The sequence below is a fragment of the Rhipicephalus microplus genome, chromosome 3 (genome assembly GCF_043290135.1).
Source record: "Rhipicephalus microplus isolate Deutch F79 chromosome 3, USDA_Rmic, whole genome shotgun sequence".
In the NCBI taxonomy this organism is placed as follows: Eukaryota; Metazoa; Arthropoda; class Arachnida; order Ixodida; family Ixodidae; genus Rhipicephalus; species Rhipicephalus microplus.
Genome location: NC_134702.1, coordinates 283,590,648 through 283,602,796, shown reverse-complemented (window position 1 = coordinate 283,602,796; position 12,149 = coordinate 283,590,648). Strand labels below are relative to the sequence as shown.

At 49.9% G+C, this 12,149-nt stretch overlaps 1 protein-coding gene and 1 non-coding gene across 2 annotated transcripts; one reads left to right on the top strand and one right to left on the bottom strand.

Moving 5' to 3' along the window:
• Window positions 1-9,817: 9,817 nt before the first annotated feature.
• LOC142803218 (uncharacterized) lies at window positions 9,818-10,495 on the bottom strand. Its single transcript, XM_075888314.1, has one exon. The coding sequence runs from the start codon at window positions 10,493-10,495 to the stop codon at window positions 9,818-9,820; it is 678 nt and encodes a 225-aa protein (XP_075744429.1).
• An 824-nt stretch (window positions 10,496-11,319) lies between these two features.
• Window positions 11,320-11,392, top strand: TRNAK-CUU (transfer RNA lysine (anticodon CUU)). The gene has a single exon. It is a non-coding gene; the product is annotated as a tRNA-Lys (tRNA).
• The last annotated feature ends 757 nt before the right edge of the window (window positions 11,393-12,149 follow it).

Sequence of the window (12,149 nt, the reverse complement as noted above, 5' to 3'; positions counted from 1 at the left end):
TTACAGGCAGAAATGCCAAGGATTGTATAGGGGAAGTTATTAGAACAAATGAAATGTAAATAGGAAGAAAGAAAAGTGGCTGAAAATATAACCAGCCGTGAGCAGAAATCAAAACTATGACCTTCGAATAATGCGTTCGATGCTCCAACCACTGAGCTATCACAGTGGCCTTCCCTCCATCCACTTTTTTGGTGGGGTTTTATGTATATTTAGAAGTAGAAGTGTCAGTCAGCGCCATCTATAAGCCAAGCGGCGGGTGTGAAACACCCTTTTATGCGCATGTGCGGCGTCACGTAGCACGTGAACTTACTACGAGCAGGCAGCTGATCAATAGTCCCTCGCGAGGGACTATACAACCTAATGACACCAAGTCTGCCAGTACGAGACCCTCGTTAATGAATAAGAGAAAGAAGTGTATACCTAAGGGCTCGTTTTTCCGTGTTTTTGACACAATAATAATGAGATATAACAAACAGTAATGCCAAGGATTGTATAGGGGAAGTTATTAGAACAAATGGAATGTAAATAGGAAGAAAGAAAAGTGGCTGAAAATATAACCAGCCGTGAGCAGAAATCAAAACTATGACCTTCGAATAATGCGTTCGATGCTCCAACCACTGAGCTATCACAGTGGCCTTCCCTCCATCCACTTTTTTGGTGGGGTTTATATGTATATTTAGAAGTAGAAGTGTCAGTAAGCGCCATCTATAAGCCAAGCGGCGGATGTGAAACACCCTTTTATGCGCATGTGCGGCGTCACGTAGCACGTGAACTTACTACGAGCAGGCAGCTGATCAATAGTCCCTCGTATACAACCTAATGACACCAAGTCTGCCAGTACGAGACCCTCGTTAATGAATAAGGGAAAGAAGTGTATACCTAAGGGCTCGTTTTTCCGTGTTTTTGACACAATAATAATGAGATATAACAAACAGTAATGCCAAAGATTGTATAGGGGAAGTTATTAGAACAAATGGAATGTAAATAGGAAGAAAAAAAAGTGGCTGAAGATATAACCAGCCGTGAGCAGAAATCAAAACTATGACCTTCGAATAATGCGTTCGATGCTCCAACCACTGAGCTATCACAGTGGCCTTCCCTCCATCCACTTTTTTGGTGGGGTTTAAATGTATATTTAGAAGTAGAAGTGTCAGTCAGCGCCATCTATAAGCCAAGCGGCGGGTGTGAAACACCCTTTTATGCGCATGTGCGGCGTCACGTAGCACGTGAACTTACTACGAGCAGGCAGCTGATCAATAGTCCCTCGTATACAACCTAATGACACCAAGTCTGCCAGTACGAGACCCTCGTTAATGAATAAGGGAAAGAAGTGTATACTAAGGGCTCGTTTTTCCGTGTTTTTGACACAATAATAATGAGATATAACAAACAGTAATGCCAAGGATTGTATAGGGTAAGTTATTAGAACAAATGGAATGTAAATAGGAAGAAAGAAAAGTGGCTGAAAATATAACCAGCCGTGAGCAGAAATCAAAACTATGACCTTCGAATAATGCGTTCGATGCTCCAACCACTGAGCTATCACAGTGGCCTTCCCTCCATTCACTTTTTTGGTGGGGTTTATATGTATATTTAGAAGTAGAAGTGTCAGTCAGCGCCATCTATAAGCCAAGCGGCGGGTGTGAAACACCCTTTTATGCGCATGTGCGGCGTCACGTAGCACGTGTACTTACTACGAGCAGGCAGCTGATCAATAGTCCCTCGTACACAACCTAATGACACCAAGTCTGCCAGTACGAGACCCTCGTTAATGAATAAGGGAAAGAAATGTATACCTAAGGGCTCGTTTTTCCGTGTTTTCGACACAATATTATTGAGATCTTACAGGCAGTAATGCCAAGGAATGTATAGGAGAAGTTATTAAAACAAGTGGAATGTAAATTGGAAGAAAGAAAAGTGGGTGAAAAAATAACCAGCCGTGAGCAGGAATCGAACATACGACCTTCAAATAACACGTTCGATGCTCCAATCATTGAGCTATCACAGCGGCCTTCCCTCCATCCACTTTTTTTGGGGTCGATATGGAAATTTAGAAGTAGGAGTGTCAGTAAGCACGATGTATAAGCCAAGCGGCGAGTGTGAAACATCCTTTTATGCGCATGTGTGGCGTCACGTAGCACGTGAACTTATTACGAGCGGGCAGCTGACCAATAGTCCCTCGTATACAATACAACCTAATGACACCAATTATGCCAGTACGGGACCCTCGTTAATGAATAAGGGAAAGAAGTGTATACCTAAGGGCTCGTGTTTCCGTGTTTTTGACACAATAATAATGAGATATAACAAACAGTAATGCCAAGGATTGTATAGGGGAAGTTTTTAGAACAAATGGAATGTAAATAGGAAGAAAAAAAAGTGGCTGAAAATATAACCAGCCGTGAGCAGAAATCAAAACTATGACCTTCGAATAATGCGTTCGATGCTCCAACCACTGAGCTATCACAGTGGCCTTCCCTCCATCCACTTTTTTGGTGGGGTTTATATGTATATTTAGAAGTAGAAGTGTCAGTGAGCGCCATCTATAAGCCAAGCGGCGGGTGTGAAACACCCTTTTATGCGCATGTGCGGCGTCACGTAGCACATGAACTTACTACGAGCAGGAAGCTGATCAATAGTCCCTCGTATACAACCTAATGACACCAAGTCTGCCAGTACGAGACCCTCGTTAATGAATAAGGGAAAGAAGTGTATACCTAAGGACTCGTTTTTCCGTGTTTTTGACACAATAATAATGAGATATAACAAACAGTAATGCCAAGGATTGCATAGGGGAAGTTATTAGAACAAATGGAATGTAAATAGGAAAAAAGAAAAGTGGCCGAAAATATAACCAGCCGTGAGCAGAAATCAAAACTATGACCTTCGAATAATGCGTTCGATGCTCCAACCACTGAGCTATCACAGCGGCCTTCCCTCCATCCACTTTTTTGGTGAGGTTTATATGTATATTTAGAAGTAGAAGTGTCAGTCAGCGCCATCTATAAGCCAAGCCGTGGGTGTGAAACTCCCTTTTATGCGCATGTGCGGCGTCACGTAGCACGTGAACTTACTACGAGCAGGCAGCTGATCAATAGTCCCTCGTATACAACCTAATGACACCAATTCCCAAGTCTGCCAGTTCGAGACCCTTGTTAATAAGAGAAAGAAGTGTACACCTATGGGCTCGTTTTGCCGTGTTTTGACACAATAATAATGAGAACTAACAGACAGTAATGCCAAGGAGTGTATAGGGGAAGTTATTAGAACTAATGGAATATAAATAGGAAGAAAGAAAAGTGGGTGAAAAAATAACCAGCCCTGAGCAGTAATAGAATGAGCAGTAATCGAGTGGTTAGAGCATCGAACGCGAATAACGCGTTCGATGCTCTAACCACTGAGCTATCACAGCGGGCTTCCCTCCATCCTCTTTTTTTGGAGGGGGGGATGGTTATATGTGAATTTAGAAGTAGGAGTGTCAGTCAGCACCATCTATAAGCCAAGGGGCGAGTGTGAAACACCCTGTTATGCGCATGTGTGGCGTCACGTAGAACGTGAACTTATTACGAGCGGGCAGTTACAATAGGGCCTCATGTATATATATATATATATATATATATATATATATATATATAGATGATCAGAGTTTCTTCCGGCTACCGTAATAAAAGTTATAAACTTCGAAAATAGTGCAGTATAGGAAACAAAACAATAAAATATTTATTTATTTTTAACAGTTTCGGCTGGTGGACCAGCCTTCTTCGGAGGATGTAAGTGAAATGGTACAAGTTCCCATAGAAGATGGTCACCCTCACAGTTTGAAGACCCTCCAAAACAATAAAAAAAACGAGACAAACGGGCGAACGAGGTAGCAACAGCAACAGAGAACAAGAAGCAGAAGAATGATAGGAACTAGAAAGGGGCAACGGAGAGCCGCCGGAAACGAGCAGGTAATTCTGGCATTGTTACTGGGTATAGGTAAGACGCGCCGCCAGCGGAGGCGACCAAGAAAACGGAAAAATGTGAAACATGTTGCCGCCACAACCAGCAGCCTGAAGGCTGCCCACAACGCTGCTTTTTAATTTTTTACTTTTAATTTTACTTTTTGGCTTTCTGACGAATAAAGTTTTTCACCACCACCATCATCAACCGAACGACGCGAGCAGCGTCTCGTCAAATGAGGAACCAAGCAACGATGGGCGAGCATCGAGCGGCACGTCTCTCAATAACAAGAATGACGACGACGCGGGTCTGGCTCTTACTGGAACGGGGGACGGCTGACACACCATCCTTTCACGCAGAAGAAAAAATAAGCACGAATAAAGCCAGATAGAGCCCGAAAAGGGACTAGAAAAGAAAAACAAAAACTCAGCAGGCTATCCATCTGTAGAAGGAGCACGGGACAGCCAAGTCAAGCGATATTTCCAGCGCAGAAAACGCTGAGGCCCAACGCCCCTTCCAAACTAAGACATAAAGGTTATCCCGAGACTACACAAGGGCCTCACAGTGAAAAATCTATTTTGATCTGAGCTGTCTATGGCAGTGACAGAGGCCTGCCGGAGCAGCTTTGGAGGAGAAAGTTTTTGCTGTGGGTCCACCCCGGATCAAACATCATAAAATTGTCCATGTAACACGAACAAGTGGTGGGTAGGCTGAGAGAGATAAACCAATTGATAATCACAGGACGGATTCACCCCTTCAATGCGTACGTGGCCTACCCAGGTGGCGTACTGCGAGGCATCGTTCACAGACTACCACCCGGAAGCCCTCAGGTCGACCTGATGGCAAACCTACGAATACGGACACAAGGGGTGAAGATAGAGTGAGCCAGGATGCTGGGCTCTTCGAAGGCAGTAATAATAACTTTTACAAGTGACGTTCTCCCCAGGTGTGTCTATTTTATGAGTGCAGAGACGATCTGTTACCCATACGAGCTTACTGTACAGGTTTGCTAGATTTGTCGATTAACTGGACGCCGAACCGATGTGTACCCGACAACGAACGCAAACAACGTGTGCTTCAAGTGTGGAAGGTGTGATCCTACTCAAGGGCACGAAGGTGCCCTGAACTGCGACATATGCGGTGAAGAGCACGCTACAGAAGACAAATCGTGCAGAAAGAAACTGAAAAATGTGGCTCCCCGATTATCACGAGGGGAGACGCCTCGAAGACAGAGTGTACCTACGCGGAGAAGGAATTCCCGCAATTTGAGCAACACCAGCCGAAACATCCTCACTGGTTTAGCTCAGACAAGAGAAAGCAACGCTCCAGAAATGGCAGACATCCAGCTCCAGCTTCAGATCTCAATCGAGATCGAGATCAACATCAAAGAGCCCACAACAATGAAAGATCAGTAAGCCGGCGGAGGCCCCTGGCAAGCCAAACTTGAAGAAAACACCGAGTAGCAGCTGGGAAACTAGCTCCACCCATGCCAGGAAAGAACAAGCAGTAGCAGCAACGACTGGTCTTAGTAGAAAGGTCGTACAAAAAAATAAAACAAAAAAGGTGAGCTGGGCAAATACAGTGCGTCCCAATGTTCCGGTAATTGATAGCCCCTAGTATAGGAAATTTCTAGAGCCGAACAAAGATTAACACAAGAAATTGAACAGCTTAGAACTCAAATAACTGGAGCGTAACGAGTTTAAACGACATCACGTCAATAGAAAGCAAATTAGAAAATGCAATTAGCAAAATACAAAACCCAGGGTTGGTAGGCAACCCCCCGAGGGCAATAAATAGGTGCGAGAGCGTCTAGGCGATATGAAGGATAGCGCAGAAACGAGCGAGGAAACGATAAACAAAGACCCGTACGCTAGTCGATCAGAAAGCACTCAACTAGTAAAGCAAGTGCAGACGCAGGTTCAAGCAAAACAAGGAAAGAATCGCTACTTTACATTTCATGGCAGAAATGAAAGAGTTTGTAGGAGAAGAACTGAAAATTCAAAGGCAGTACGTTAACGATGCTGTGGAAGGCTTGCAGAGGGCACTAAACAAACGCTCCGGTCCACCCCAGTTACTGACAAACCATTCAAAGCGGGCCGCGACAACGTGGACACGAGCATGCAGCATAGCCAAACATAATATAAAGATGTAGAACATTTAGAGATTTGGCGGTGGAACTGTCGCACTTTTCACAAGTGCGCAGCTGCACTCCGAATTACATGAACTTGGTACCAATTCATCCAGACGTATAATGCTTGCAGGAGGTTGGGCCCATGATGGTCAAACTGCAGGGATAATATTGTTTACAAGATCGAAATTATCCCCGCGTAGCCTTGCTGGTTAGCAAATGTATTGCAGCAAAGGTTGAGCACAAAGAAAGTTGGCGGATAAATCATCAGATAATCACCTTCTTTCCTCTGTAGAGCGGCAAAGTGAAAACCGCAGTGTTAAATATATACAGACCTCCCAAAGATAAACACGGGGACTTTGGCGCAGTGCTTAAAGATGCGTCCCCATTGCAGGAGTGAGAGACTGAATAGTGGTATTGCGTGACTTTAACTCACCCAGCACCACCTGGAGTTATTCGAGAGATTCCCCTAAGGGGACGCGTCTCGAACATGCCGTATTCAAACTAGGATTGAGATTATTTACCCTACCAACACCTACGAGGCTGGGTAACAGCGTAAGTCGAGACACGTTCCCCGATCTGAAATTCACACGTAATATTAACGACACTAACTGGACAAACCTGGTAGAGAATCTCGGCAGCGATCACTGCATCATGAGCATTTCCCTGTCGACACCAAAACTACGTAGGATCATAGGAGACGTGGTGATCACTGACTGGGAAAGGTACAGACGACGCGATCCCCCACCCGACTCTGTACCGAACACGATTGGGGAATGGTCAGAGTACATATTCTCAGTTCACAAACAAACATCTAAACTTATCGCAAGAATAGCAGAGACGCCTGCAGTTGACAGGGACCTGCTCCGCCTGTGGGAGAGCAGGCTCCGTATGCTGAAAAGGTGGAAAAACCAGTGACTCAATCGGAACTTTCTCTGCAGAATCGCTGCTTTAGGAGAGGAGGCAAATGCTAACGCTAACAAATTTCCAACTGAGGAATGTATCCAGGTCTGCGGTTCACTACAGGACACTCTGAGCACTGCGAAAACTTGGGCCATCCTAAGGAACACGCTTGACCCAGAAAAGTTGAAATTGGCCATGAGCAGGACACTACAACGAAACATGCACTACATTTCGGGCACGAAAGAGGAGTTATAACAAGCACTTAAGGACAGATACATAGGAGAGAGTACCAATAGTTGCAGTACTGAAATGCAGTACACAGTGTCGAGATAGGTTTGCTCGAGGCTTACCTACTAAGTGCAACCGTGTAGGGATGAGACGTCCTCACTGCCGCTGCGTGCGACGACGCTGCGGCCGGGTTCATCGTTTTCTCTGACACGGCGCAAAAACCACGCAAGAGGCAGGATAACAATAGCAACGAGTTTATTAACCCAAGATGCTGCACAGTGTGACACTCACGGGCTTGCAGGCTGTATAGGGAACTCCGCAAGACCGAGCAAGTACGCTTTCTTGCCTACGGTGCGACGACTCCCACACAAGGGCCCAAACAAGAAGCCACCTGCTGAGCAGCGCGTCGACCCCTCATGAAGGCCTGAGAGCATCTGCCGTGACGAGCGAATCGCCGGGCGCAACATCACTTGTAGGAGAGGAGGATGCCATGCGCCACCCAAAGGGAAATGGCGCTGTGTTGTGACGTAGGCCCGCGCAGCATGCCAGCGTAGCATGCCCGGACATGCCAGCGCGAGATGGAGCCGATGCTTGACTCGCCCAGACCAAGAGGCGCCTTGTCAGCCATCTTGGCGAATGCCCGTGCTAATACACGCCCAAGCTATCATGTCGGCGCGCGCGCGGCAGCTTGGGAACGAGGCGTCAGGTATGGGGGTGCTCTTGATCCCCACATCCTCTCCTCCTAAAACCGAGGCCGCCCTAAAGACGCCGTAATAAATGCATCTACCGACACCGAAAAAACTGAGGTCCAGCTCAGTACCGTCAACGAGGTTGTCAGGGGCCCTGGTGTCGTCGTTCGGCGGCGTCTCAGCAGGAACCTGGGGCCGTGGGAGAGTGGCGAACACCGCAGCAGTGATGGCCGACTTGAATGAAGAGTCCGTGACGAGCGCCGCCACGACCGCCTGAACGGAGTCGGCCGACAAGGCGGGTTTAAGGCCCGGGCAAGGTGGCACCACCGGAGTGAACAGAACCGCAGGGGCACCGCCGGACTTCGCTGGGTGAACCTGCGAACAGAGGTGGGCAGCCTTGTGCACCAGCAGGACACCGCAAGCGTCGCAGTAGGAGGCCTCAGGAACAGGTGGCATTGAGGCACCTCCGGAAGCGTCGAGCAGTTTCGAAAGGATGCGTGCGCAGAAAGGACGCGGGATGGACTCGGGGTCTAAGGCCACCCAAACTTTGCGTTGCTTGGACCAGCGACAAGTTGACACGAAGGCGACCGGGGCCTAAGTGCCTTTTAGGAACGTCCACGTAGCGACCTCACGACGAGGCGTTGTCTTGTTGGGCGGGTCCCGGGGAGCATTCGATGGAGGCGGGATGGACGCGGCCGGTGCCTGCAGAACGACCGAGCGCGCGGCTGGTCTCGCGGGCTTTCCTTCAGAAGTACGGGCCATGGAGGAGCACATCACGAATGCTGGGGAGTCGGTGAAAAGCAGAAACGGAACTGAATGTGCAGCCGCGGTGGCGAGACAGGCTGGCCCAAAAAAGAGAGCCCACTCCGTCGGATTGAAGGTTGCGTGAGCCAACAGGGTGTTCGCTTCCCTCCTCCCGCTGACTACGCGGAAGACACCCAGTGAGGGAGTGAGCCACCGGGAAAAGGGCTTTTCTTTCTCGAGCAGCCGGGAGCGCGGCAAACCAGGTAGATATTCCGCGCGCAGCGCGTGTAATGGTGTTTCCAGGGAGAAAGCTCGCCAGGTAGCCGTCACTGTTGCTGCTGGATGGACTGTTATGCCTGCGAGTCCCCAACGAACGTCCATGCCTCTGAAAAAGGCAATCTGTGTCAAGGCCAGCACGCGAGCCCACCTGGCGCGAACAACTCAACGGCGTCATCACGCGGCGGCGCCGATCTGTCGCGCACGCACAGCGAGCAACCTCAATCCACGAGCCCGTTGCAAGAATAGGCGTCTTCCAGTCTGGCGAGTCTTACACAATGCGTGGCGGCGTCACTCGTCCTTGGGTGCAGCCACGTGCAGCGGCTCCGGATTTGATGAGAATGACGTGGTCCAGCAGTGACCCCATTGGAGGATTCTGACCTCACAGCCAGCGGTGCTTCTGGTTGGACATTTGGTGACTCAAAGAATCTACCCGGTGCATGAAAAAAAACCCTGCGTCACCTCGCGAGCAGTAGACTATTGTGTCAGAGAAAAGAGCTCGGCTCTTCGTGTCTCTACACTGTCGGCTCAGTGCCGAATTGGTAACGCCTCTGTATCTATGCTGTACATAAACCTTGTTTAACTCACCGTCGTCTCGTCCGCTCGTCTATCAGCTCTGCGCAGAAGCAGTCGCGAGCTGAGAAACCTACGCTACGAAACGGCTGGTGACCTTCCCAGCGGAGTTCGAAGCAGTGGCGCCTTCGGGACCGTGTTGGCGTTTCTGTCATTTGTAACAGGGCTCTCGCTTAGCAGCTATAAATGTCCCCTCTGTTACATGGAAGGGATAGCGTCTCGCTACATGCCGGGGGCGAAAATCAGCCTAAGTGCGTTTTCGCAGGTTGTACCGGTGGTGTGGTTTGGAACCAGCGTTATCCCCGTTTTCCTGTGAATCGGTGACCGCGTCCCCCTACGCGCAGTCGTTACAGCGGGCAACGAAAGGTTTGAGGTTGGAGACGTTAACTGGACCGCCGCCTTGTCTCTCTTGGGAGCCAGCCAGCTTGTATACCAGAGGCGACACTTTGGTCTGCATTCGGTATGGGCCCAACCACTTGGCCAAAAGGGAGGCCGAGAAGCCTTTGGCGGCGTCATTCAAGACGTGATTGCGCCTGAGGACGAGATCGCCGACATCGTAACGGACATCCCAATTCGACCAGTCGTATTGAGTCTTCTGACTAGCTCGCACTTTTGCCAGGTTGGAATGCGCCAGGTCGAGTGCCGCGTCCATCCGTGAGCGCAGTTCCGCCGCGTAGCCAGACGGGCTGACCTTCACAGCGCTCGCCCGTAGGACGCGGTCTATGTGGTTAGGCAGCTCTCTCCCAAAGTTGAGGAAGGCGGGCGTGTACCTTGTCGAGCGATTGACCGTAGACAACAAGGAGAGACCGATCTTGTTAAGACAGGCATCCCAATCCCTGTGTTGCTGCGCTAAGGCTGTCTGCAAGGGCTTGAGGTTTCGGTTGATCTGCTCGGTCGGATTGGCCTGTGGGTAATACGTGGTTGTTTTTTGGTGATTAATGCCAAACGCAGCATGCTTCACGAATTGGCACACGCGGCATGAGTGGGCGTAGTGAAGGGCGTTGCGCTTCATGCAAGGCCAGGTAACGGAGCGACACAACTTTTGAAAATTCTTAAGGCCACTCGCATGTCCGGCCAACCGCGAGTCGTGAAAATAACCGAGGGTGGCTTTCCTTAGTCTGCGGGGTATGAAATACCATTAAATACTCCTAGAGAGCTTCTTCAGATGGAACGTAGCGCAGGAGAACGCCGTCAGCATCAAGCAGGTACGAGTCCAACATGCCCGCAGCAATACCAGCCTGCGTATGGCACTCGGCGCTGACAGAAATACCAGCTGTATGTTCGCGCCCGGCCGCTTGACCACCACGCTCCGTTTGGGAGCTCAGCTCTTTGAGCTCGTCCAGGAGGTGTTGACAAAACGGATCGTCCTGCTGTGCCTTGAGCAGCTCCTCTCTGCTAAAGACGATACCGGCGGATGTCACAGGGTTTACCAGGTATGCGTCCTCACCCGAGGCTGTCTACTCGAAAGTCACTTCGCCATCGGGGTTCGCGCCTTTCGAGCCAGAGGGCCCGGAGTCTACTTGATGCGACTGCTCTCGGGAGTGGCAGACACAAGTGTCGGATGCCAAAACGGGGGCACACGACAAGGCACCAGTGACGATGTTCGAACTCCCTTTCCGGTATCGCAAAACAAAATTATACTGCTGCAAGGTCAACGCCCAGAGCGCGAGGCGGCCCGAGGGCTCGCGCAATCGCTTAAGCCAGGTGGGTGCCATGTGGTCTGTTTACACCACGAATGGCACGTCGTCAATATAGCAGCCGAACTTCCGGAGAGCAAAAGCTATATCGAGGTATTCCCTTTCGTTTACACTATAGTTACGCTCGGCGGTGTACACTGCCCGGCTAGCTCAGTCGGTAGAGCATGAGACTCTTAATCTCAGGGTCGTGGGTTCGGGCTCCACGTTGGGCGCCAGTTATGTGGAGATAGGTTTGCACTAGGCTTACATACTAAGCGCAACCGTGTAGGGATGCGACGTCCTCCACTACCGCTGCGTGCAACGACGCTGTGGCCGGGTTCATTGTTTTCTCCGACACGGCACAGAAACCACTCATGAGGCAGGATAACAAAAACAACGGGGTTATTAACCCAAGATGCAGCACAGTGTGACACTCATGGGCTTGCAGGTCGTATAGGTACCAAGCGAGTACGCTTGCTTACGGTGCGACGACTGCCGCACAAGGGCCGAAGTCGAACACACGAATGAGAATTTACCTGCTGAGCAGCGCGTCGACCCCTCGTGAAGGCCTGAGAGCATCTGCCGCGACGAGCAAATCGTCGGGCGCAACATAGCTCGCAGGAGAGGAGGATGCCACGCGTGGCCCAAAAGGAAATGGCACTGCGTTGCGACGTAGGCCCGCGCAGCGTACCAGCGTAGCGTGCCCCGACATGCGAGCGTGGGACGGAGCCTATGCTAGACTTGCCCAGACCGAGAGGCGCCCTGGCAGCCATCCTGGTGAATGCCGGTGCTTATGCGCGCCCGGGCTACGCAGTTAGCGCGCGCATGGCAGCTGGGGAACGAGGTGCTAGGTAGGAAGGCGCTATCAATCCCCACAACTGGTGCGAAAAACGAGACTCTTGATGCCCCAATCTTCAAGGAAGAGGTATTTGCGGCTCCCCAAGCAGCCAAGAAAAATTCTGCCCTTGGTTCAGATCAAATCACATGTGC